A 23,681-nucleotide genomic window follows, 5' to 3' on the forward strand; every position below is an offset into this window, starting at 1 on the left:
GTGAAGATGGATGACTTCAACCTACAGAGCTATCAAGCTATTACTTAATTGATTCCAATCCCTTTTACCACTACAGAGTTCCTTTACATACAATTCATAGTGTTTAATGCATTAGTGGCAATATACCCATGTGGTTTGGGGATTTTTTGTTGTTATGGTTTTGTTTGATTGGTTGTTTTTTTGTTTGGTTTTGTTGTTTTTGTTTGCTTGCTTGTTTTTAGTTCCACTGAATGCAGAACAGAGAAACATCTAGTGAAACACTGCCGTAAAAACAAAAGCACCAAGAATGTGGTAATGTAATGATGGCAAAGTGTTACTAGAATCAGTATCCTTGGCAGGTGAATGGAGCAGTGGAAGCACTACAAATAAAGCGATTGATTTTACAAATCTAAGATAATTTCCACCCTGCTTTCTGATATGGACAATGTTTGCTTTAAGTAACAGAGACAGCTGCATTAGAGAGTGTTCAAAATACTTAAAAAAAAATCGGGGGGGGGGGGGGGGGGGGGGCGGGGCGGGGCGGGGGCTGGAGGGAGTGAGCTGGTCCTTATGAGTATCAGGGAAGTGGTTCATGAAAAGCAGACTTTGGTCCCCTGAGCCTCAGCTGACAGTCCCAGTCCGATATGCCAAGTCCTGAGGAAGCCTGTGGCCAGCCCTGGAATCATGTGGATTCATAGTCTGCACGTGACTACTTTTAGCCCTATGCCAAGTGTTGTTCAGTCAATGCAGGGAACTGAACGCTGTGTTTCTGCATTAATAATACTCTTATTCTAAATGCGCTTTATCAAAATGTGTACATAATAATATGGGGCTAAGGCATAGTACCTGTAAGAGAATTACCTTGCTTAATATCATTATGTTTCTCAAACAGGCCTTTTACTTTTCATCAAGAACACTGTGTTTAATTTCACATGGTCATGATAGTATAGCTCTTCAGAGCTTTGTCTGGGTGGGCCAGTGATCTTAGCTAATGCAGGAACAAACTTCTTCACAGAATATCATTTTACAGTTACATTACTATTAAAGCTTACAAGGGAACAGAATTTGAATAGCAGGATTTTACAGTGAAGGCCAAGATCAGAAACTGCAGAGGATGACACACTCCTCCATAAATCTCAGACAATCTAATTTTAAAATTGCTACAAAGAAGTGGCTCATGGATTGAAGATGGCACATCTGCTTTAGTGAAAGCAATAGATTCTGAACATAAACATTTTCAGAAAAGTGGATAATAGAAGATCCAACAGGCCTATATACCAAAATGCTGTTGCCTTTGCTCAGCTTTCTGGGACCGAAATAACTAAGGACATTTTTCCAGAGACCTCTCCCTGAGCTTATTTGTGTGACAAAACCCCTGCAAACAATGGCTGATGTTTTTAAAATATTTATTTAAAACCATAAAATTTATCTTGTAATGTCTGCCACTGCCAGATGCAAATGCAGACATAAGCTTAAATCCCTGTGTTCAAAACTGTGTTTTTTTCAAGGTGTATTTTAATACAAGCCTGTCACATGGTACTGGGAGCCTTAAAACATAGCTGAGAGGTATTGCATTAAAAGCCAGTGTGATCTGCTGAAGGGAAGAATGCCAAAGTCTTCCCAAGTAAACCTGTATTTTTTTGTTTAGTCATTTTGAAGAAAGAATTTTAAAATGTATTGGCATCACTATTTTGTAAGGAAATAATAAGCTGCAGGATTTTTTTTTGCAGCAGGCCTCAGCTATATGTTAGTTTTTCTTCCATACAACGGAAATATCAGTTTCACGTCCATCTCCAGTGCTGCCACTGTGCTCTAATTTTCTACGTAAGGTTTTTAGAAGTCCCATAAAGACACAACAGTACTGATGCTGCTATAAATTAGCTAGAGAATTGTTCTTGTGGAGCAGAAATAAAAACATATGCATTGTGCCAGTGTCATATGTCAATAATCTCAGGTTTATTTGAGAAATTTACTGTTTTAACCCCTGCCAGCTGCAAAACTGTGTTAATAGGAACATGGTCCAGCCTGTTTTTATCAAGGTGCAAAAAATGAACTTCATTGCCTGAAAGAGAATGAGAATAACATGTAAGTTGTTGAATATTTATTTATTCAAAGGCAGAAGGGAATCAAAGAAACATTCTGATTTCTAATGTTTCTTGTACAAATGTGTATTAGCTTTATAGATCACACAACATTCTGTATTTTAAACAATGACAAGGATTTAAAAAAAAATGTAATTAACTTAGAGAATCAAAGAACATTGAGGCACCATGCTGTAGCATGGTGCTTCCTAATCATGCAATGACTTTCTCATGTTGCAGGCCACCCCGGTCATGCACCATTCCTCTACTAGAAACACACTAAATGCCATTGAATCAAATATGATAAGAGAATGTAGGTGAACAACATGATGTCCAAAAAGCCTCTCCATACTTCAAGGCAGTTGTTCTGTCAGCACTCCTGTCAGTTTCTGTGGAGCTGTGGTCAACTTTGTGCCATCTCTGTGGGAAATGAGACTACACAATGACACTTCCACACATTCCTTTAGCTGGCAAAGTGACACAGTTCAACATAAGATGGTCTGCCTGAGATCTATAGCGACAGCAGCTGAGATTATAGCATTAAACAGCTGAGGAAGACTAACATTCAGACAAAACAAAGCAGCTCACCTGGACCTAATATCAAAGCTCCTCCTTGCTGAGCAGGGTCTCCTTGAAAATCAAAAGCTGGCCCAGTCATTGCTCTCCACATACTCTTAATGCTTCCCAGGAGCATGTTTGATTTCACGTGAGGGCTCTGCACTGAACAAAACCACAAAATACTTGTTGTATCAAAATACAAAAGTATGTAAGGAGAACAACAAAATCGAATAGCTGATATGAATAGTTTAGATTTTCTTGATTGACAGCATTTTGACAAAATACAGCCTACAAGAGATGGTCTGGTGGACAATTCTCTTTCTCTTAATATTGCTGTTATGCTGGTTTGTCAGAATGTTCTTGCTTTGTTACTATGTAAGTCCAAACAAGGTAAGAAAAATTCTCTTACCTGTTGCATTGATACCTTCACCTCTTTTCATGCCAAGAGTTTTATAAATTTCCCTTTCTGGATCTACATACATTTCATGTGTATACCCAGTCAAATGGCAAAAGGGCTGCAAAATATATGCATACAAAAAAGTATTTTTAAGGTTAAATGATAATTAGTTAAGATATACTGGCATCCTGCTACCCACCCCCACTTCCATCCCGTTTTGGAAACCTGTAGATTTGTCATGTTAAATTAAAGTCCAAAAGTTGTGATCTCCAAAGCTTTTACTAAGCAAAGCTTCCAGTGAAATCAAGAAAAGATGTCTCCTTAGCAAGCCCCACTGTTTTTTAAACTTTGTTTTAGTTGTTTCCTTTATTTGTGTACTACTATTATAACTGCTTCATTAAAATTAATACTGTCCCCTTTTTCTGTGGTTGCAAATTACCGTTTTTTCCACTCACAGCAAAATCCCTCAGTGCAGAGCATTAAAACAGAATAGAGGATACAATATATTTAATGACTACTTTATTTACCTTGATGTGACGATAAGATGACTGTCCAATAACAATAAGCCTCACATTTGCCTCCTAGAACAGAACATGGTTACTGAAACTGTAAACAGAAACTCAGTGTTTCTGCCTGGCTGCGTGTTTGCAGAATCTGATGTCCTGAGCTAATGATCACAGTGCACTGAGTTAAAATTATTTGAATTTCATCACTTGATTAAATATCACCACTTACATGTTTGGAGCCTGCACCTTTGCCTGCATCAATTTACTAGGTGAAAAATATTTTCTTAAGATAACTTGTAAGTTACAGCTTAGTAAACTTCAGGGTTTCTGTTGCTTTAGTAGTGTCGTATTTTCAACTGATTGCAACCCGCTATGAAATTCAAAATTTCCACTCTGCTTCACTTGCATCTAAAGAAGCAGCATGCAAATATTAGTGCACATACAAGTGCATCTACAATTTACATACTCAGAAGCTCACTGATATAAATTGCATCTTCACGTACTGCCGTGTTTTGCAGGTGCAACAAAAGGTCTGAGTCTAACATAGAGGCCAAACGCAAGTTCATTTAGATAGAAGTCAAACTGTTAATAAAATTCAAGGTTATTTTAATATTAGGATGCAATTTTTGCCTTTCCCATACATAAATTTTTTTCTTGCAAGGAATAGAAGCCTTCCTTAAAACTGAGTTTGATTTTCTATATACAGTTGAGTAGCCAAATTAAGAAAATGTCAGTCTGAGTAACACTACTTTAGCAGTTTAGAAACATCTGTCCTGAGAATGGGAGATGCTGGAATAACTTTTCATCTGCAAGTTTCTAGTCCATCTAAGCTTTGCTTGTCAGCAAGGAGCTGAATCTCTGTCATCACCTATACTGTTCTTGGGAATAAAATATGACAGAATTTCAATCATCAGCCTCAAACAGACAGACTGACCTTCCTTATTTAGCAGGGAATCCTTGTCTTTCTGTGGTATCTACTAGCACCTAACAAATACCTGTCCATAGCAACCCCTGGCCACTTCATTTCTTCTTTCCATCAGTATGTCCCATTTTGTGCAGCTGCCTGGAGAACATGTCACACAACTGATGCAGCTTACAAATAACCACGGAAGAAGAGACCATTTTTAATCTGTATCAGTTTTCTGATCTCATTCCATGTACAACTCTACTGGCATAATGGAAAAGGCAGTAGTTAGTTAGTGGTCAGGAGAAAACAGCTGCCTAGGGCACTACTAATACTAGAAGACATGCCTGTCAGATGTTGTCTTAACTGTTCAGAACACAGCAGAAAAAAAACAGCACCACGCTAAGAGGGCAGGGAGAAATAATGCTGCTGCAACAGAGCATGTAGTGCAGTAAATCTTTTACTGTGTCGCCTAGGCTGGTACATTATGACTATTGTAGCAAACAGTGAAAACTTAACTTTCTTCTGAGAATTTTTTTTCTTTTTTATTCCCTGAAGGTTTAAGCTTCATTCCAGACTGCAAGATCTGCTTGACTAAAGCAAGACCATCTACATACTAAGGGCAGAGTACTTACATTTAAAAATGCCTTGGGGACTTTTGCCAGGTCTTCTACATACTCCTTACAGGTGTAACATAAAAAATTCTGCAACATAGATGGACATGTCAGAAAGAGACATAATTGCATAGCAATGAAGCATCAGGTTCTGATTTTGGGCACAAACCCCTTTAGAGATGATCAGGAAACTGGAAACAGGAAAGATTAAAGTTCTTTGCAGTCATCAAATTTGGATTGGGAGCCTGGTTTAATTTGTATTGTGATCCTGGTTTAATCTATGCCTGAACAAAGACACTGGTGTTGAGGCCTGGCTAATATTTCTATCACTAGACATATTACAAAGGTGAAAGCTAATTGCCAGCTGGGGAATCAGAGGGCAGCAATATTTATTTCCCTAAGGCGACACTCGAAGAATTGTTGCCTTTCGTGTAAAAAAAAAACAAAAACAAAAACAAAACACGTGGGGGGACGTGTTCTTCTGAAGCAGGACAATTCTGCTTCTATTCTCTTTTCCCTCTGCTCCAGTCTCGCTTCTATGAACTCCCCGCTTCTCCCTCCCGCCCCTTTCGCAGCCAAGCTGGGGCTCCCCGCAAGGAGCGTGTTTGGGACTCCAGGCAGCCTGAACAAGCCGCCCGGGCAGCCTCTCCCTCCTCACCCGCACGAACAACACGATTGCTTTGTGCTCCCTGTACAGGGCCTTAAAGGGGATGCTCCTCCCGTTTGCGTCCAGCACCAGGCAGCGAGCGGCCTCCCGCAGTTCCCCCGGCTCCGGCGGCAGGTCAGGGCCCAGCGCTCTGCCGACCTGCTGCGTGACAGGAAGCTCCAGCGGCAAGGCCATGTTCCGCCGCCGCGGCTTGGCCTGCCCAACCGGGGAGCAAGCAAGAGGAGACGAAGAAGGCGGTGAAGGCGGAGCCGGAGCCCAAAGCTCGGGGGCTGTGTGTCGGCGAGGAAGTGCCGGGGCAAAGTGGGAGGGCATCGTCTCCTTGAAGAGCCGAGCCTCAGGATCGGCCGCGCGTCCCGCACTAGGGGAAGTTGGCGAGTTTAGGGCCTTCGGATGAAAAGAGAGAGGAATTCTCTCCCAAACCCGCTGGAAAACGTAACAAGATCAAACTGAGCCTCCCTGAAACGGTGTCTAAACAGAGGCAGTGCCACTGTTGCACAGTCAGGTTTGCTTTGCAGGATGCCACAGCATTTCAGCAGACTGGACAAGCTAGAAAATTCTGTTTTCGAGGAATTCTGCTGGCCAGGCTGCTGTATCCTTAAAAATAGGCTCAGCTTCCTTACTGAAGTTAAAATAGAACTTCATGTCACTTTGGCAGGTGAATAGCAGAGGATGCTAAACAGTGTAGATGCTCATGCAAGGATACAGACACTACACAAATGAGTAAACAGATCTCCTTAAAATGTGAAAAATATTAGACAGTTGAAGAGTATTGCAGCTCTTAGATTATTATGTTATCTCAAAACTTATGAGGAAGACACTTCCTTTTTGTAATTGGCAAGGAAAAAGAAGTGTTAGACATTATTGGCTCCTGTTCAGTCTGACAGCCGCTTTCATTCCCACCTGCTCTGCTCCAGATCTCCTCTGGAAGGGAATGCATTACTACCATTTCTGTTCCAATACTCGGTGAAACAAGTTCTTTCTGTCACAATGTCTGAAAAGTCAGATTAGCTCTATACAAGACACTTACATGAGACGATACAACACAGTTAGCCTTCCAGTTGAGATGCCTCCCAACTATGTTTTAAACCTCTTGCTGAAAGACCTTCAGGGCATGTAAGGTGCTCTGTTGCTGTGTTAAAGATATGAGGGAAAATGTCCCCTGGATGATACCTCTTTACAAGTTCCTAGCACATACATGCAGGTGAAAGTATCCAACCACTAGTAACTGCTGAACGATGATGAACTAGAAACTATTCAGTTCATTCTATGATATGAGTCCAGCTTGTGGATTTGCCAGGTTAGCTGTAATCATAGTAGCAATAATCTGCTGAGCTAACAAATCAGTGTTTGAATGCTAGCAAAGCACTTCTTCTGTATTTGCTTATGACTTCAAGGGTTAATCTTGCAGTCAAACATCCCCTTACAACAGATCTTGTTTAAAAAGCAATGAACTCACATTTCACAGAGAAATTCTGAAAATTGTGAAACATATTTTGGTAGATACAATTGGACTCAGCAGTCTTAAAAGTCTTTTCCTACTTAACTGGTTTTATGATTCTGTAAGAATTTGGGCAACACTAATTGTCTATTGCTGCTATCATCAGGCTTCTTTGCTCATTCAGCAGTTACCTGTATATTATGCTGCCAGACAGATTTCTTCTGTGGCAACCCATGAACCGTATGTGAGCTCTGCAGCCACTCATTAATACTGGTGGGCATGGCTTACCTGCTCTTAACTATGGAAAGATGCAGCAAAGCAGAGAGAACTGATCATTTCTGACATGCTTGGCTGTTTGTGTTGAGGCTGAAGTGGGCAGGCTGGGCATATATATTGGCTGCAGTAAAACCTCAAGGTAGTTTTGGGCAGGGCCTAGGGGCACAGATTAGCACACTGTCATCAGTACAGCTTGGACCAAGGCCCTTGCCATTGCAGCTCAAAGTCAGAGCCTGCAGAAGAGGTGGCTGTACCACTACAGAGGATATGATGCCACAGCATTGGCATGGAAGCACAGAAAGGTTGGACCTTGCATGGGAATGAGCAGGGTGGTGTCACAAACTAAAAGGACAATATAAGAATTCAAATCTGAATGTAGCTGGCTCTGAGTCTAGAATCCAGAGAGCTTGTCATCACTTGATTTGAAATTACATCTCTTGAAGAGTCCAATCTGTCTAGAAGAGCTGGTAATCATAATTACTAATCAAGACTGCCTGGAGACTTTATTCTTTTATGCTACTTGGCCTCCTTTAACTAGCCAAAGAAGCTAGCTATCCTTAATGCTTGGTTTCAGCAGTATGTAATTGAGAACTTTCTTTTGAGGCTATTTGTCAATACATTTCCTAAAGCCTTTTAAATGGTATTCTAAGATGCTGTGTTGCTAGAATACAAATATAAATTGTCGTCACTCCCGGTTTTACACAGAAAGAATAGACAGAGGGACTTGAACACTGACGTGATCTCTGAAACAGGAGACACTCAAAATTAGCAGTCTCTTTTGAAAGTTGAAGCTTAAAGCCCTTTTTTTATGTGTGCCTAACAAAAATACAGCTATCATTTCAATTGGGAGGAAAGACACCTGTTAATATTCTGGACAGTACTATGTAACAGTGCAGTCTACTAAAACCATGTCATTCTTCAATGTGAGCTGTGATTAGGGAATCTTCCCCTTGTTACTATTTTCTCTTTATAGCTCTTAAATACAGTAATGTTGATAACTTAAAAAATCATAGTTGTCAAAGTGATGCCTTTTTCAGTTTCTTAAGGAAAATCAGGCAGTCCATTATGTGAGAAATATATATTTGATCCGATCAATTTTTGGCAAGAGGCCACAGACAGGGAGGAAGGGGGGGTTTGAATGGAGCTGTACTCCTCCTTGCACAACCATCACAAAAGCATACACTTGGCTTAAGATAACAGCAATAAATAATTAAAAGCTAGAAAGCTTGGTGGAGGAGTGAGGCAGGTGGAAGAGACAGCCTTTGCGCATGAGCAAGCAGAGGACTAGTTTGGAGTTCAAGGAGCGGACACTTGAGGAAGATCCTTTACTTCATCACTGAAGACCCCTTACTTCATCCCTGAAGACCACCAGAGGGACCACTGAGTAAAAAGAGACATGCGTGGAAGAGACACCTCCCATTCTTAGAACTGATAAGCAAAACCCAACCTTTTCTTAGAATTAGTAATGAATATGTAATAGAATAGGATGTAAAAAGAGAAAACTGAAAACAAAAGGTGTGCGTTAGGGTAGAGCAGAGCCTCCCTGCGCACCCGGGCCTGTACATTGCTTGATTCCTGCAACTCTATTAAAGCCTTATTTTGCATGAACGCAAGTTTATGCCTGATATTTATGACAATTACTATCATAAAATAACATCTAAGAAGGAAGCCACTTCAATGCAGTGCAATTTTCACTTGTAAAGAGAAACTTAGGTAATATTTAATTAAACTAAAATCTGGTTACTTTGTGCCATGGATAGGAAATACAGCTTCCTACCATTCCAAGAGGAAGGAAAATAATTATGTAAAAATTCAGAATAATTTATCTGTTCTGTATTAACTAGTGTGGTGGAAGGTCCAAATTATACCTAGAATACGTATCCAAGACATATCCTGAACACCTACCTGAATACCCACCTTGGTGCCCCCTCCTCCTTCTTCCTAGGTGGAAGAAGCTTGGGAAAGCAGACAAAAGCCATGGCACCTCTCAGTCTATCACAGACACTGTATTTGGCCTTGTTTTGCATTTTTCTTTGCCTTTGGTAAATACAGGTCATGGATGCTAGGCATGTGCATCTCCCTTTTTTGTTGAAATAATTTAGGATTGGTTCTACGGGTTTTTTTATCCATTGCTATTGGTCAAAGACACTCACCAGAATGCTTAAAAACCTAGCCAATTTGTTTGTTTGCTGCTGCTGCCTTTGTTTTGTCTGCTGACCGTTCGTCTTGCGTGCCTTGCACCTCATAGTTGGGGCCTTGCCTCCCCCACGAAGGTAAGACCTGACCCTACCTGTCTTCCACACTGAGCCAAGGGACTGGAAGGGCTTGCCCCACTCTGAGATACAGCTGCCCGCCTGACCTCAGCCAAGCCCTAGTCCATTTGAATCCGGACGAGTCTAGGCAACGGCCTAGGCAACAGCCTAGCAACGAGTTGGGACACAGAGACCTGCCAGCCCTCCGGTCCAGCCTAAGGGCCGACGGCTTTGCTATACACAGCACCCGATTGAACTGCTCCAGCCTGCAAACCTGGATCCTGCTGTGCCCAGGTGGTTGACCACTCCGATGACCTCCTGAGAGCCACAGAGGACTTGCCTCATGTCTGTGGATCTTCTTAGACAACCTGCTCAATCTGAGCTACGCAGGCAGCAAAGTCCTACCACATCATCACCACGTGGAAGGCCACCACGTGGCTGGGACTGTGTTGTCCCTCTTTTATGCTTCTGCATACACTGTCAGATTACACATATTGAGACTCTAACCAGAGAATGAGCTAACTCTCTTTTCTGAAGTTTGTGAGAGTTTATGTTTAATCTTTAAGCAGCTGTTTGTGCTGCAAGATTCTCTGCTTGTTTGCATTTCTTGAAACCATCCCAAATAATTTAAATTTAATCTGACTGTATATATACATTCTGCAAAAATAATTTTACCAGTCGCATAATAGAATCTCTGTGTGTTAATGGTAAGTAAGTTTGGGGAAATTTTCTTTATATATATTTAATAAAATAGCTAATAATTTTATATCGGCCTCATTTCAATTGACTTCTAACCCATATTCCAGCCTCTGTAGTGGTAGGCCTGATGGGCCAAACATGGGCTTATCCATGCCCAGACATATTTGCCTGCCCCACTCGCTACCACCCCCCCCCCCCCCCTCCCTTCTCTGCTGGGGAGGCAACCTTGGGAGGGGAGGGCGAAAGCCCTGGCTTTGCCTTATGTGGTGAGGCCTGGCAAAGTGCCATTCCGATTGGCTAACCGATGTCCAGTGCCTCACTAGTCACGGGCTGGATATTGATAAAAGGGATGAGCAGGTAGCACGAGGCTGCTGCCGCCTCATTTTTGCATCTTGAATTTGCCTGGAGAGCTTACCAGGAGCAGGCTCCAAATGCCTGCACGCAATCGGCCTGCATAGCCCCGGCCGTGCACACCTCAAGATATCCTGCCTGCCCTTGAAAGTCTTCCTGCTAAAACTGCAAGTCCTGGAGATACAGAGATTATCCAGAGGAGCTGGGGACAAGGCCAGGGATTGTCTGCCTCCTTTCCATAGGCCTGGGAGGAATCAAATCTCAGCAGCCAATTGGACAGAGTTCCACCTGATTTGGGTACTGATTTATAATTTTTTGAGTAAATACTTAGAAGCCTCTTCCAATACAATATTTGCATTTGCCACTTTAAGAAATAAGAGATCGAGTTTTGCCTGTGCCCTGCACATATAAATTTCCAACCTGTGCGTTGATTTTTGAACCTGCAAATAAGTTTCTGGTGAGTTTCAGTGTTAATAAACAGTTCCTGAGGTTATTAACAATCACCACCTGAATATAAAAAATAATATAGATGATTAATTTTGCATAATCCTTCACAACCCCTCCTGTATTTACAGCAGCTGAACAAACCATCTGACAAGAGAGGTGTGGGCTATGTCGGTATCATAAACACTGTCTAGGGTACATGGTATATACTTGTAAAGCAACATTAGCAATTTACTGCAAGATGTATTGTTTATTTGCTATTCTTGTTTATGTAAATGTTATTTAGCGATAACATTATCAGCTAAAAATATATTAGTATTTACAATTTCAGTGTAAAAACTACATGCTAGGTAATACTAAGAATTAATTGCTTTTAAGATGTTATTGTAATTAAAAAACAGTAAAATGTGTACTGTTGTAGATGAGAGACTTTTTCCTTTATGGCTGCCTTTCACTGTTTCCTTAGTGTCATAATATACTGGAAGTACACAAGGCTTAGGGTCATGAGACAGATTCTTTTTTTTATCAGCAAGGAGAATCATTTGCTGTCTCGAAAATTCTGTTGCAATTGCTGGTTTCATGTCCAGTTTTTTCCTGCCTGATGTGTGCTTTCTATCTCCAGATGTGTTTTCTATTTTGCTTTACTTTTTACTTTTCTGCTTAGGGAGGATCTACTACAATTTCAAAACCTGCATAAATCTTGCACTTTTTTTTTTAGTAGTTTTTTTTTTTTTTGTTTTGTTTTGGTTTTTTATATTCAGTATTATTTACAAGACAAGGGCATTTTGAGTCTGTCTGCAGTGTCAATATGAGTTGCATATTATATACTGTTGTTTCACAACACAAATAATGTAATTAAAAACCTGCTTTAATAGTTCAGTGATTATACTGAAATACAGGGAGAAAAAAAATCACCTGTTACGTTTGACATATTAAGTTTTGTAATACAAAGCCTATATAGCAGTAACTATGAACTTGACTACTCAACAAAATGTAACAAAGTGAAATGCCCACACTTTATTGTAGGCTTAAGCCATAAAGAGCCTTTAATGCGATTGGTAATAGCTCTCTGCATCTGATGTATTCCTGTTTTGTGGTTACTTACTTTGTGTGCTGCAGATGAAAAACAGATGGCCATCTATACTTCAAGAAGAGTAAATCAAATGTGAAAACACTGTTTATTTACTCTAAGTGCCAATGCTTTGAATCTTTTTTTAAAGAATGGGAGGAAGCTTGTCTCACACACAAAGAAATCACTACTTAAATAGATGATACACAGTCAAAAAGCAAATAAAAGATAGCATGCAATCCAATTTGGTCAAACAGACTTGTCTTCTATCTTGTTAGCAATAAGACTCAGAGAGTAAGCTAATTATCTCTAGGGTTTCAATTACAGTGTAAACTAGATCAGAAGATTAAGAGACAAAGCATGCAAAGAAAAGTGGAGGTGATTTTGTGGGGTATTCATGCCAGATTAGTGCTTGTTCTTTAAAACTCTTCCACTAGTGTATTGCCAGATAAACAAAAACTTTGTTGAAAGCTTTACTGTTCCTTTTTTATCTTCCATCAGAACAATCTAAACCTTTTCCCCTACTCTTCCCTTCCCTGTCCCCCAGTATTCTCGTACCTTTTGCCTAAGCAAGCATTTTATAAGGAAGTTGTAGTTCCCAGCTGCTATTTCTGTTTTTTGGTGTTCATAGACAGCTGGCTGTATGCTTGGCTGGATTCAGTTCAAATGTCTATTTTACATATGTCAATGTTGACATTTATCTAGTTAGGAATTCCCTTCTTAAGACCAGTGGATGGTATAATGTATTTGTTGGAGGCTAATAACTTGAGCCAATTTTAGCACACACTTGAAAGAGATCTAATTTATTTCCTGGTATATAATTAAGAGCAGTATCATTTTAACGTCAGACATACTTCTTGTGCCTATTTGCTAAGGATATTGATTAGTAACCTAGGCCAATTCACAGAATCACAGGTTGGAAGAGACCTCCAGAGATCATCAAGTCCAATCTCCCTGCCAAGCAGAATCACCTTGGGTAGTTTGCATAATGGGTAGAAACACATCCAGGCAGTCTCCAGAGAAGGAGACTTCACAGCCTCTCTGGGCAGCCTGTTCCAGGGCTCTGTCACCCTCAGTGGAAAGAAGTTTCTCCTCATGTTGAGGTTGAACTTTGTATGCTCCAGTTCATAGCTGTTGCTCCTTGTCTTATATCTATTGACCACCAAAAAGAGATTGTCCCCATCCACTTGACACTCGCCTCTCAGATATTTGTATACATTGATAAGATCTCCTCTCAGTCTTAACTTCTCCAAAACTGCCCCAGGTTTCTCAGTCTCTCTTTGTAGGGGAGACTCTCAAGTCCCCTAGTCATCCTTGTGGCTCTCCGCTGGACTGTCTCCAGAAGGTCCCGTCCCTGTCTCTCTTGAACTGGAGAGCTCAAAACTGGACATGGTAATCCAGGTGTGGTCTCACCAGGGCAGTGTAGAGAGGGAGAAGAACCTCCCTAGACCTGCTAGCCACACTTTTCCTGATGCACCCCAGTGATGCAGAATGGCCAAAGGAAAATGGACATGACTTAGAGGTGGGCAAGCAGGATGAGTATATAGGACTAAATTAAGGCTGTGCTAGGCCACACTGAAACAAAGGCAGCATTGAAGAAGCAAAGGCAGCATTGAAGAAGCAAAGGCAGCATTTAATATAACTATCTAGGGAGGCACTGTCCTTGACAAGTCAGCAGACAACTCAGGCAGAGCAGGATCCAGCTAACTCTGAATAAGATAAGAAGTAGGTTTGCTGCTTGCAGCTGCACATAGCAAGTAGGTGCGCCATGCAAATGGGGTGTTTAGAGATTCAGCCACTTAGCTTTTTACATGTGTGCATATATTATCTGTAACACATATAAGCACGTGTCTACCAAATAAAGTTGTCTCTCGCTTTTGATCCACATTGAATTGTGTGGTGTCCTTGCATATTTGAGATTAGCCCTTCTCTGCGAGATCTGCCTCACCGCACCCCAGGATGCCACTGGCGCATTGCTGGCCCAGGCGGAACTTGCTGTCCACCAGGACTCCAAGGTCTTTCTCCATAGAGGTGCTTTCCAGCAGGGCAGCCCCCAACCTGCACTGGTGCCTGTTGATATTCCTCCCCAGATTGAGGGCCTTGCACTTATCCTTATTGAACTTCCTAAGTTTTGCTTTCACTCAGCAATCCAGCCTGTCCAGATCTCGTTGGATGGCAGCACAGCCTGACAGGCTGTCAGCCACCTCCCCCCAGTTTTTTATCCGGTTGTTGGTAAAGATACTGAACAAAAATGTTCAACACTACTGATCCCTGGGGGAGCACCACTGACTACAGGCCTCCAACTTGATTGTGTGCCATTGTTGACAATTCTCTGAACTCTGTCGTGGAGCCAGTTTTCAATCCACCTCACAGATCAGAAATCTGTTTCCTGAACTTATCTGTGAGGATGTCATGGAAGACAGTGTCAGAAGCCATGCTGAAGTCATGGTATCATAGGCGGCTATCAGGCGAGTCAAGCAAGATCTCCCCTTGTGTGCTAGTTTGAAGCAAGCTAGAATGTTTTGGTAAAAGAACTAGATAACAGGCAGTGAAATGAAAACAATTGATGTCAACTTCTCTCACAGTCTCGCTGAGAGCTCTGGGAAGAAGAAGTAAACTTTCTCCATTTTGTCTCTTCTTCTGCCTTTGCCTTCAGACCTGGTCACATCTCATTAACCTTGCTCCCACTAACCTTGCTCCCTAACCTCTTGGCCACACCTCTCTTCTTCCTGAGAACTGGGGTAAGGTTGAGAGGGCCGGGGGAGGTGTTGGGGTGGTTTGAGAGCCCCTCCTGGGGACTCAGGTTTCTGGGAGGGGAGTTGTGCTCTTGTATTGTTTATCCTTTGTATATTTCTGTATATAATTGTATATAACTGTATATATTGTAAATAGCTGCTTGTAAATTCTGCTAGCTGTAAATAAATTGCTTCATCTATATTCCCAGGGTCCGTCTGAGTTAGCTGGGGCAAATTCAAAAGTGTGGGGGGGCGGGTAAGAGCCCAAACCATCACACCTTGGTAAATCCATGTTGGCTACTCCTTTCTTCCATGTGCTTAGAGATGGCTTCCAGAATGAGCTGCCCCATCACCTTACCAGGGATGGAGGTGAGGCTGACTGGTCTGTAGTTGCCTTGCTCTTCCTTCTTGCCTTTTTGGAAGATTGAACTGACACTGGCTTTCTTTCAATTGTAAGGCACCTCTCCTGTTCTCCCTGACTTTTCAAAAAACATGGAGAGAATCTCAGCAACAGTATCAGCCAGTTCTCTCAGCACTCCTGGGTGCAATGAATTGGGGCCCTTGGATTTGTGTGTCTTCAGTTGGCACAAGTGATCTCTAACTCAGTCCTGACTGACTAGTGGAGTGTACTCTTTCCTCCAGTTCTGCTCCTTGCTTCCGGAGACTGAGGTTTCTGAAGGCTGGTCTTAGCAGTAAACACTGAGGCAAAGAAGGTGTACAGCAACTCTGCCAGCTCTGTGTCTTTGGTTACTATATCTCCCACATGTGGAGAGTAGTGGACTCACCTTTTCCTTGATCTTCTTCTTCTTCTTGTTGATGTACTTGAAAAAGCCCCTGTTTTTTTTTTTTTTCACGCCCCTGGCAAGACTCAGCTCCAAGAGGGCCTTGGCCTTTCTTGTCGCTTCTCTACATTATCTGGTAATATTTCTATTTTGTTCTGCCCTAGTTCACTGGATGCTTCTAAGCAGAGTTTTGAGGAGGGCAAAGTTAGCCCTCTTAAAGGTTGAAATTTTACTTATCACCCTGCTTCTTTCTCTAGTGATACTAAACTCTTAACATGTCATGGTCACTACAGCCAAGATTACCCCCAACCTTCCTTCATTTCCCAACCTTCCTCTATACAACCAGTCCTTCATTTTTTTAATACAAGATCCAGCACTGCGCTTCTCTTGGTGGTTCTTCAACAACCTGCAGGAGAAAGTTCCTCAGTGCACTGCAGGAACCTTTTAGACTGTTTATGCTTGGCCACGTAGTATTTCCGATTAATATCAAAGTGATTGATGTCACCCATTAGCAACAGAGCATCCCATCTTGAGGATACTTCCAGTGGTCTGTAGAAGGCCTCATCAACAGCTTCTTCCCATATATAGATAGATGTGATTTTTTTTGCAAGTGTTTAAACTTGACTAACTGCTTATATCCTGAGGACAAATCCATGGCCTGTGTCCATCCTCCTCCCTTTAAAAATGGCTATAATGTGTTGCCTAATTACCTCTTATTATTGTATGCCTGAATGACGTGGTATATGTGCTAAACTCAGACAAAATATGCCATAGGTTTCATTTAGTTAGCCTTCCTGAAGAAAGTATTTAAAAATAAAACAGCTCCAAAGGTTGCATGTTTAAAGGCCATCATGTGAATCATGTGCCAGGAACTTCAGAGGTCACAACTTTTCAGCTGGCTCTTTGAAGAGGGCCTCTAAAATTTCCAGTGAAAATCATGTGTTAGGTTGTTAATGATGAAAACTTCCATCACAGGCAGTAAAACTCACACCAGAGGTGAGATGGAAGGCCCAGGTCCAAAAGCAGTTTGAGTATGGAGTTTCTGTAGATGCTGATGTGAAACTTCTTGTTTTGAGAGCTGATCAAGAATCTGTGCCCTTTCCATATTTAAACAAGAGAGCTGTTTTTCTTCCTGCTGTTCGCATCACAATTATGCTATTTGCTTCAACAACTGTGTCAAGCTACTGCATAAGATTTTTACTTCTTAATGAAGCTATTTATTTTTTCCTTCATTTCTCACTTGATATTTTCAATTCTCTTTGTACAGACATTTCTAATTCAGTCATTTGTTTATGCACAAAGCTAGAAGTAAAAGTGAAGAATATCAAAGGGAAGAATACAAATATGTTAACTGTACTTCAGTTACAGCAACCATAAATAAAAATGTATTAACGTAATATTCATTAACTACCCTATGTAAATGTAAAAAAAGTTTTATCATTTATTGCAGATTTGTTAAAAGTAATTTAAAGTAATTCAAATTTACATACCGTTGCTGCATTACACCTTCATTTTTGATGTTTTAAGTTAGCATTTGAAATATTCTTTTGCCAGCAAGATAATGCACAAGAGCTGAAGAATAAATTATAAAAACAAGAAAAAAAGAAGAATGGTAAGGGAGTAAAAAATAGCCAGTTACATTATCCTCAAAACTCATTAAAAATATGTTGTTTTTTTTTTTCTTTAATATTCCTCTATGGAATGTTTGTTCCAATTTTAACTTAGTTTCCATTATACTGATTATCATACATCAACAATGAGTGAAAAGCAGCCCATTTCTTCGTAATACACGTGTGATGGTTTGGGTGTTTCTCACCCTCCCCCCTACTTTAGAAATCACCCAGACTACGCTCAGCCAGCTCTGGAAATATGAATGAAGCTTATATTTACATCTAGCACAATATACAAGCAGATATTTACAGTATATACAGTTACATACATAAATATAGAAGATAAAAAGGTAATACAGAAACACAACTCCCCTCCCAGAAACCTGAGTCCCTAGGAGGGGCTCTCAAACACCCCTTGACCTTCCCCCTACCCCTCTCAACCTTACCCCAGTCCCAAGGAAGAATGGAGGTTCAGCCAGAGGGTGAGGAAGCAAAGTGGATTAGTCCAAAATGGAGGGTGAGGTTAGAACGATGCATCTCAGCCAGCAGTCCCAGAGAGAGTGGTTATCTATGTTTTTATTTCTTGTTCCTATACATCTCAGCAAGCCTATGAGTGAAGTAGACATCACCATTGTTTTCTTTCCACAGCCTGTAATCTAGTTCTTCTCATCAAAACATTCTAGCCAGCTTCAAATAAGCACAATATGAGTGAGATTGTTTTTTCAAACTGAAATGACTTTTTCTCCCTCTGTCTCTAGAAACAACAATCAATAGCCACTGTTTGGAAGTTCTCATTAATTACTTTAACATGCAGGCTGCAGTCCTATGATAGTTTCTGAGGAACTGACATAGAAATCACATAGAACTCCATGACTTCAATATAGGTTTGATCATATAGATTAAAATAGCTAGGTATCACAACAGTCATTATGTAAAATATTATTTTCCTAGTGCTGCTACCATTAATTTTCCAGAGGGGAGGTCTTTAAAGAACCAATACCTGTTGCTGGAAAATATCATAAGAGTGAAGAAATCTGACCAACTGTCCAAACAGGATCAGTCCAGCAACTGGAATTGCCATGCCAGCAGTGATCAACTTGCTTATCTGACCTAATACCAGGTTGGAAGTGACCTCCAAGATAATCCAGTCCAATCTATCACCCAACCCAATACAATCAACTAGACCTTGGCACTAAGTGCCCCATCCAGTCTTTTTTTGAACTCTTCCAGGGACAGCAACTCCACCACCTGCCTGGGCAGCCCATTCCAAAGGCAAATCACTCTCTCTGGCAAGAGCTTCCTCCTAACATCCAGCCTAGACCTCCCCTGATGCAACTTGAGACTGTAACCGCTTGTTCTGTTGCTGGTTGCCTGTCAGAAGAGACCAACCCCCATCTGGCTACAACCTCCTTTCAGTTAGTTGTAGACAGCAGTGAAGTCACCCCTGAGCCTCTTCTCCAGGCTGAACAACCCCAGCTCCCTCAGCCTGTCCTCATAGGGTTTGTGTTCCAGGCCCCTCACCAGCTTGTTGCCCTTCTCTGGACATGTTCCAGTATCTCAACATCTCTCTGGAATTGAGTGGCCCTGAACTGGACACAGTACTCAAGGTGTGGCCTGACCAGTGTTGAGTACAGGGGCAGAATAACCTCCCTTATCCTACTGGCCACACTGTTCCTGATACAGGCCAGGATGCCATTGGCTCTCTTGGTCACCTGGACACACTGCTGGCTCATCTTCAGCCTACTATCCACCAGTACCCCCAAGTCCCTTTCGTCTTGGCTGCTCTCCAGCCACTCTGTCCCCAGCCTGCAGCACTGCTTGGGGTTGTTGTGGCCAAAGTGCAGAACCCTGCACTTCGCCTTGTTAAATCTCATCCCGTTGGCCTCTGCCCACCCATCCAGCCTGTCAAGGTCCCTTCTGCAGGGCTCTCCTACCCTCCAACCCGCTCCTAGTTTGGTGTCATCTACAAACTTACCGATGCTGGACTCAATCCCCTTGTCCAGATCATCAATAAAGATATTGAACAGTACTGGGCCCAGCACTGATCCTTGGGGAACACCACTAGTGGCTGGTATAACCAGATCTACCTACGTATATCTCATGTGATAAATCTGGAGATCTGAGGTGAGATGTCAAAAATGAGGTGACAGGGAGGTTAGAGGAAAAAGAAAAGGGGTTAGGTGGATTAGAGAGTTAAGGCAGAATCAGCCAGAGACCAGACTGCCAGAAAGAAGGCACAGCCTGAAGAGAGAGCTGAGCAGTGTGTGTGTGAAGTGATCTTATCTATATTTTGACTAGTTGTGTTTCTCAGCGGAAGAATGGTGATATAGGTTGCTATTGTTTTTTCTTTCTTCTCACAGCTAAGGATTTAATTTCTCTCAATAAAAATTAGTCTCAAACCACCACACAGTGTTAAAGTCCCAGCAGATGTCTGGCATGTTAAAGTCACTCACAAGAACAAGAGTGGGTGATCTTAAGGCAGCCTTCAGTTGTTTAACCCGCTGCTGGGTTTGCTCCAATCAGGAGAGCCCCAAAGCAAAGGGGCTTCGAAAAGGCTTCGAAAGATGCACGTTGCAGGGGAGCTAGCCTCGGTACTGCTCTCTTCCCGAATCTGTGTGTTTTGTTTCTGACCACTGTTGCTTCTCTTAAATGGAAAAACAATAAGAGAGTAAAAATAAACAAAGAAACAAAGAAACAAACAAAACCCCAAAAAACCCAAACCAACCAAACACCCCCCCCCAAACAAAAACAAACAAACAAACAAAAACACACACAAAAAACCTCAAATGGAATTGTTTGGCTGGTATTTGTGCATCCCATCTGTCAAGGAACGGAGTTTAGGGGAGTTTTGGGGAATAACATGCGAGGCTGATTAATGAAAAGGTTTAAGTGATTTATTACTAAAACACCAGAAATCCCCTTCCCCAAACTTATTTATAACTATCCCACAGAAGTTCTTGGTTCGCGGTTGCAGATTAAAATACAGAATAGTAAAAATGAAGAGAGTCTGTGATTTTAAGAGCGTTTGTTTGAGTCCTGAGAGATTATTCAGTCTCTAAATAAAGTTTGTCAGTTATGCACTGTCCAAATGCAGTTCACAGTATCACAGTATCACCAAGGTTGGAAGAGACCTCACAGATCATCAAGTCCAACCCTTTACCACAGTGCCCAAGGCTAGACCATGGCACCAAGTGCCACAGTCTTAGCGTATTGTGAATTTAAGGTGCGTTGTCCGAGCTGAGCCCTTGCTTCCGAGGCTGACGAGGATCAGGCGCTGCCGTGTTCATGCTCTTCCAAACTGGCCATAAATTCAATGCTGCGGTGCGAATTCCGAGTGATGCGTATGCAGGCAGGGTATCATTCAGAAGGGGAGCAGGAGGATGAAGAGCTCTCAATTAAGGCTAATGCAGCATTTTTATAGTGTTCAAAAGAGGTGTGTTTAGCCAGTTCAGGTGATTTTACATTAATTTTACAGATTGGCACAAAGTTATAATCAATTCATACAATTGGACAATTATTACCAAAAACAACCTGTAGGACCACCCAGGAGTCAGCCCCCAACAGATGTTCAGCGGGTGATGGGAACCAAGGTCTTTGTCCCAAAACATAGCCTATGTTTACCCTTTCTGCCCCTCTGGGGGAGAAATCTTCTCAGAGGCCCTGTAGCTGCTGGGACAACAGATAGAAATATTGTTTTGATTTTGCGATGGCTTGGCCTTCATGTGAGCCACAACCCTGTGCACAAATGGGGCCTGCAAAAGGGCTCTACTACCTTCCATGACACCATCCTACTCCCTTCTGCTGCTCAGTTAGCTGCTAGTAGCCAAGACAGAGGAGTCTAAGCAGAGACTATGTCTGCATTTGTTTGTTTATACAAATGTATGAAATGGCTTTTGATCAGCTTAGTTTGTGGGCATATTTATTCTAACATTAAAGGGTCTTCACCAGGCAATGTGGTCCACTTGGGAGATGCATGTGTAATTATTCTTTTTCTCCATAATAAATTTTTCACATGAGCAGGGTATGTGTAGCTGCTTTGGGATGCTGCTTCTGTGGCCTTTGTGCCTCTGTGGCTTATAGAAGTGACTTTTGAATAAAAGCCTTAATAAGACTTTAAAAATCATACATTAAATTATTTTTCCTTGTGTGTCTGTGGAGCTGTATTCTAACCAGATCATTGTAATTCAGCTTCTCTTTCCAACGTCCAATCTTGCCTTGAACAGCCCCAGGGACGGCGACTCCACCACCTCCCCGGGCAGCCCATTCCGGTAGCCAGTCACTCTCTTGGTGAAGAGCTTTCTCCTCACCTCGAGCCTGGATTTCCCCTGGAGTAGCTTGAGGCTGTGTCCTCTCGTTCTGGTGCTGGCCGCCTGGGAGAGGAGAGCAGCCTCCCCCTGCCCCCAGCCACCCTTCGGGTAGTTGTGGACAGCGATGGGGTCACCCCTGAGCCTCCTCTTCTCCGAGCTGTACATACTTTCAGCTCCCATGGCCTCTCCTCATGGGGCTTGTGCTCAAGGCCTCTCACCAGCCTCGTTGCCCTTCTCTGGACACGCTCAAGCATCTCAATGTCCAACCAATGACCAACGTCCAACCAAGGTGTTCAAGAAAAACCTGGCTGAGGCATTTAGTGCCTTGGTCTAGATGACTGGCTAGGGCTGGGTGCTAGGTTGGACTGGATGATCTTGGAGGTCTCTTCCAACCTGGTTGATTCTATGATTTTAACAACAAAGAATCTGTTCACACTTGAAATTTAATTCTGATTAGAATAGATTTAAATTTAATTTCTGTAGCTACTGCTGACTGACTCCACTTGTAGATGTTCTTATTTGAACTCTGCTTATTTGAAATAACTGTCAAATGATGAAATAACATTAAAGTGATCAGACAAAATCAGAATAAGAGATAATTCTGCAGGAAAAGTTATGTGAAAACACGAAGTTGTTCAGAATACCCGTAGTTCATATTTTGAACAAATTGCGAGAAGTCATTTAATGTGATACTGTTTTAGCTTTCTATGGGAGTTTCATGTGATAAAAATTTCTCAAGTCTCTTTGTTGTTCTCTGATGTCACTTACATAAGAAACCTTTAATTTGAAGTTGAACTAAGAGAACTACTTTCTTTGAAAAAACATGTGGTAATTTCTAGAGTAAGTTATTTACTGCTTTTCAGAGCCAGAAGAAAAAATGCATGAAGAACAGGATGTCACCAGCTAATTTGCTGTGCTGGATAATGGATAGACAAGTCTTTGCACAGAGAGTGATACTGTCTGCAATTTTACAGAGAAACATTATAATAGAAATATTATAATAAAAAAGATGTAATATTTTTCTGAAGTTCTAGAGAATTAGAGTCCTAAAAAGAATTTTCCCATTACAATGTGGGAAGCTGTCTGTTGTAGATGTATAAAGTTCATTTTCTGTGCATTGCTGAAGGATTCCTGGGAAATTGGCAGTGGTTTACTTCCAAGCATAGCATACCATAGAATTTAGTCCTATCGTTTTTTTACAGGACACTAGAACTTGCACTGAAAGTTTTGTAAAAGATGGAAGGCATGGAAAAATAGTATGTCACAAGTGCAGAAGTTGCTCTTGTTGGTTCTCCTGACTACTTGAGTGATGTGTCAACCTGAAATCACCAGTTTTCACAAAAATGTTAGTCTTTCTGCTTCTGTAACAAACAGAAGCATGAAAACACTTCAAAATTCTGAGGTCCTCAAATATGCCACTCTTGAAAAGATTCTGTGTCAAGATCTACCTTTATTTGAAGATGGCAATGCTGAAATTACCACTATGAAAATGCTACTTTTTTTCTGATGTTCTGTCACAGAGGGGTACTCTGCCACCTATGCTGATTTTGGCGGAGAGGAGAAATTAATTGGTGCGAGATAATATTCTATAAAAATAGATATTTATTAAACTCAATATTCTGAACTCTCGCCACCCCCAACCACTGTATATTAATATTAAAAGGATTCTACACGGTTATGAAAACATTCCAGGATAAATATCTACAGTAACTTATTAATAACTAGCAACATTCAAACTATAAACAGAGAGGGGATTTTTCCCTGTGGCTTAATGCCGCATGGGGTCTATATACTATTTGTCCATCAGAGTGGGCTGGAAACTGTTTCCTGCTCTATGGCAGAGGCAATAGATATTACAGAGGCATTAGAGCATTCACTTACAACTCTTATTTATCAATAATCACCCGCCAGGGCTACGTCACAGCCTGTTACTAGTGTCCAAGATTCAGGGAAGTTTTTGCCAGTGGACTTTGGGGGCTGGAATCCTCCCAGTTTCTGGAGAAATGATGGTC

The 23,681-nt window shown here is 41.6% G+C and overlaps 1 protein-coding gene across 3 annotated transcripts; it reads right to left on the reverse strand.

Annotated features, from left to right (window-relative positions):
• Positions 1–1,902: 1,902 nt before the first annotated feature.
• On the reverse strand, positions 1,903–5,929 carry PRXL2C (peroxiredoxin like 2C). 3 transcript variants are annotated; one of them, XM_064176510.1, is made up of 6 exons: positions 5,776–5,929; positions 5,061–5,129; positions 3,543–3,596; positions 3,028–3,133; positions 2,649–2,780; positions 1,903–2,041 (listed from the first exon to the last, which is right to left on the reverse strand). In XM_064176510.1, the coding sequence occupies exons 1-6, from the start codon at positions 5,878–5,880 to the stop codon at positions 1,914–1,916; spliced, it is 594 nt and encodes a 197-aa protein (XP_064032580.1). In that variant the 5' UTR covers positions 5,881–5,929; the 3' UTR covers positions 1,903–1,913. The 3 variants fall into 3 exon arrangements, with proteins under 3 accessions (XP_064032580.1, XP_064032579.1, XP_064032581.1); XM_064176509.1 differs by having other exon boundaries at positions 5,698–5,929; XM_064176511.1 differs by lacking the exon at positions 1,903–2,041 and adding an exon at positions 2,076–2,480 and having other exon boundaries at positions 5,698–5,929.
• Positions 5,930–23,681: the final 17,752 nt, after the last annotated feature.

Source organism: Pogoniulus pusillus, chromosome Z (assembly GCF_015220805.1).
Source record: "Pogoniulus pusillus isolate bPogPus1 chromosome Z, bPogPus1.pri, whole genome shotgun sequence".
Lineage (NCBI taxonomy): Eukaryota > Metazoa > Chordata > Aves > Piciformes > Lybiidae > Pogoniulus > Pogoniulus pusillus.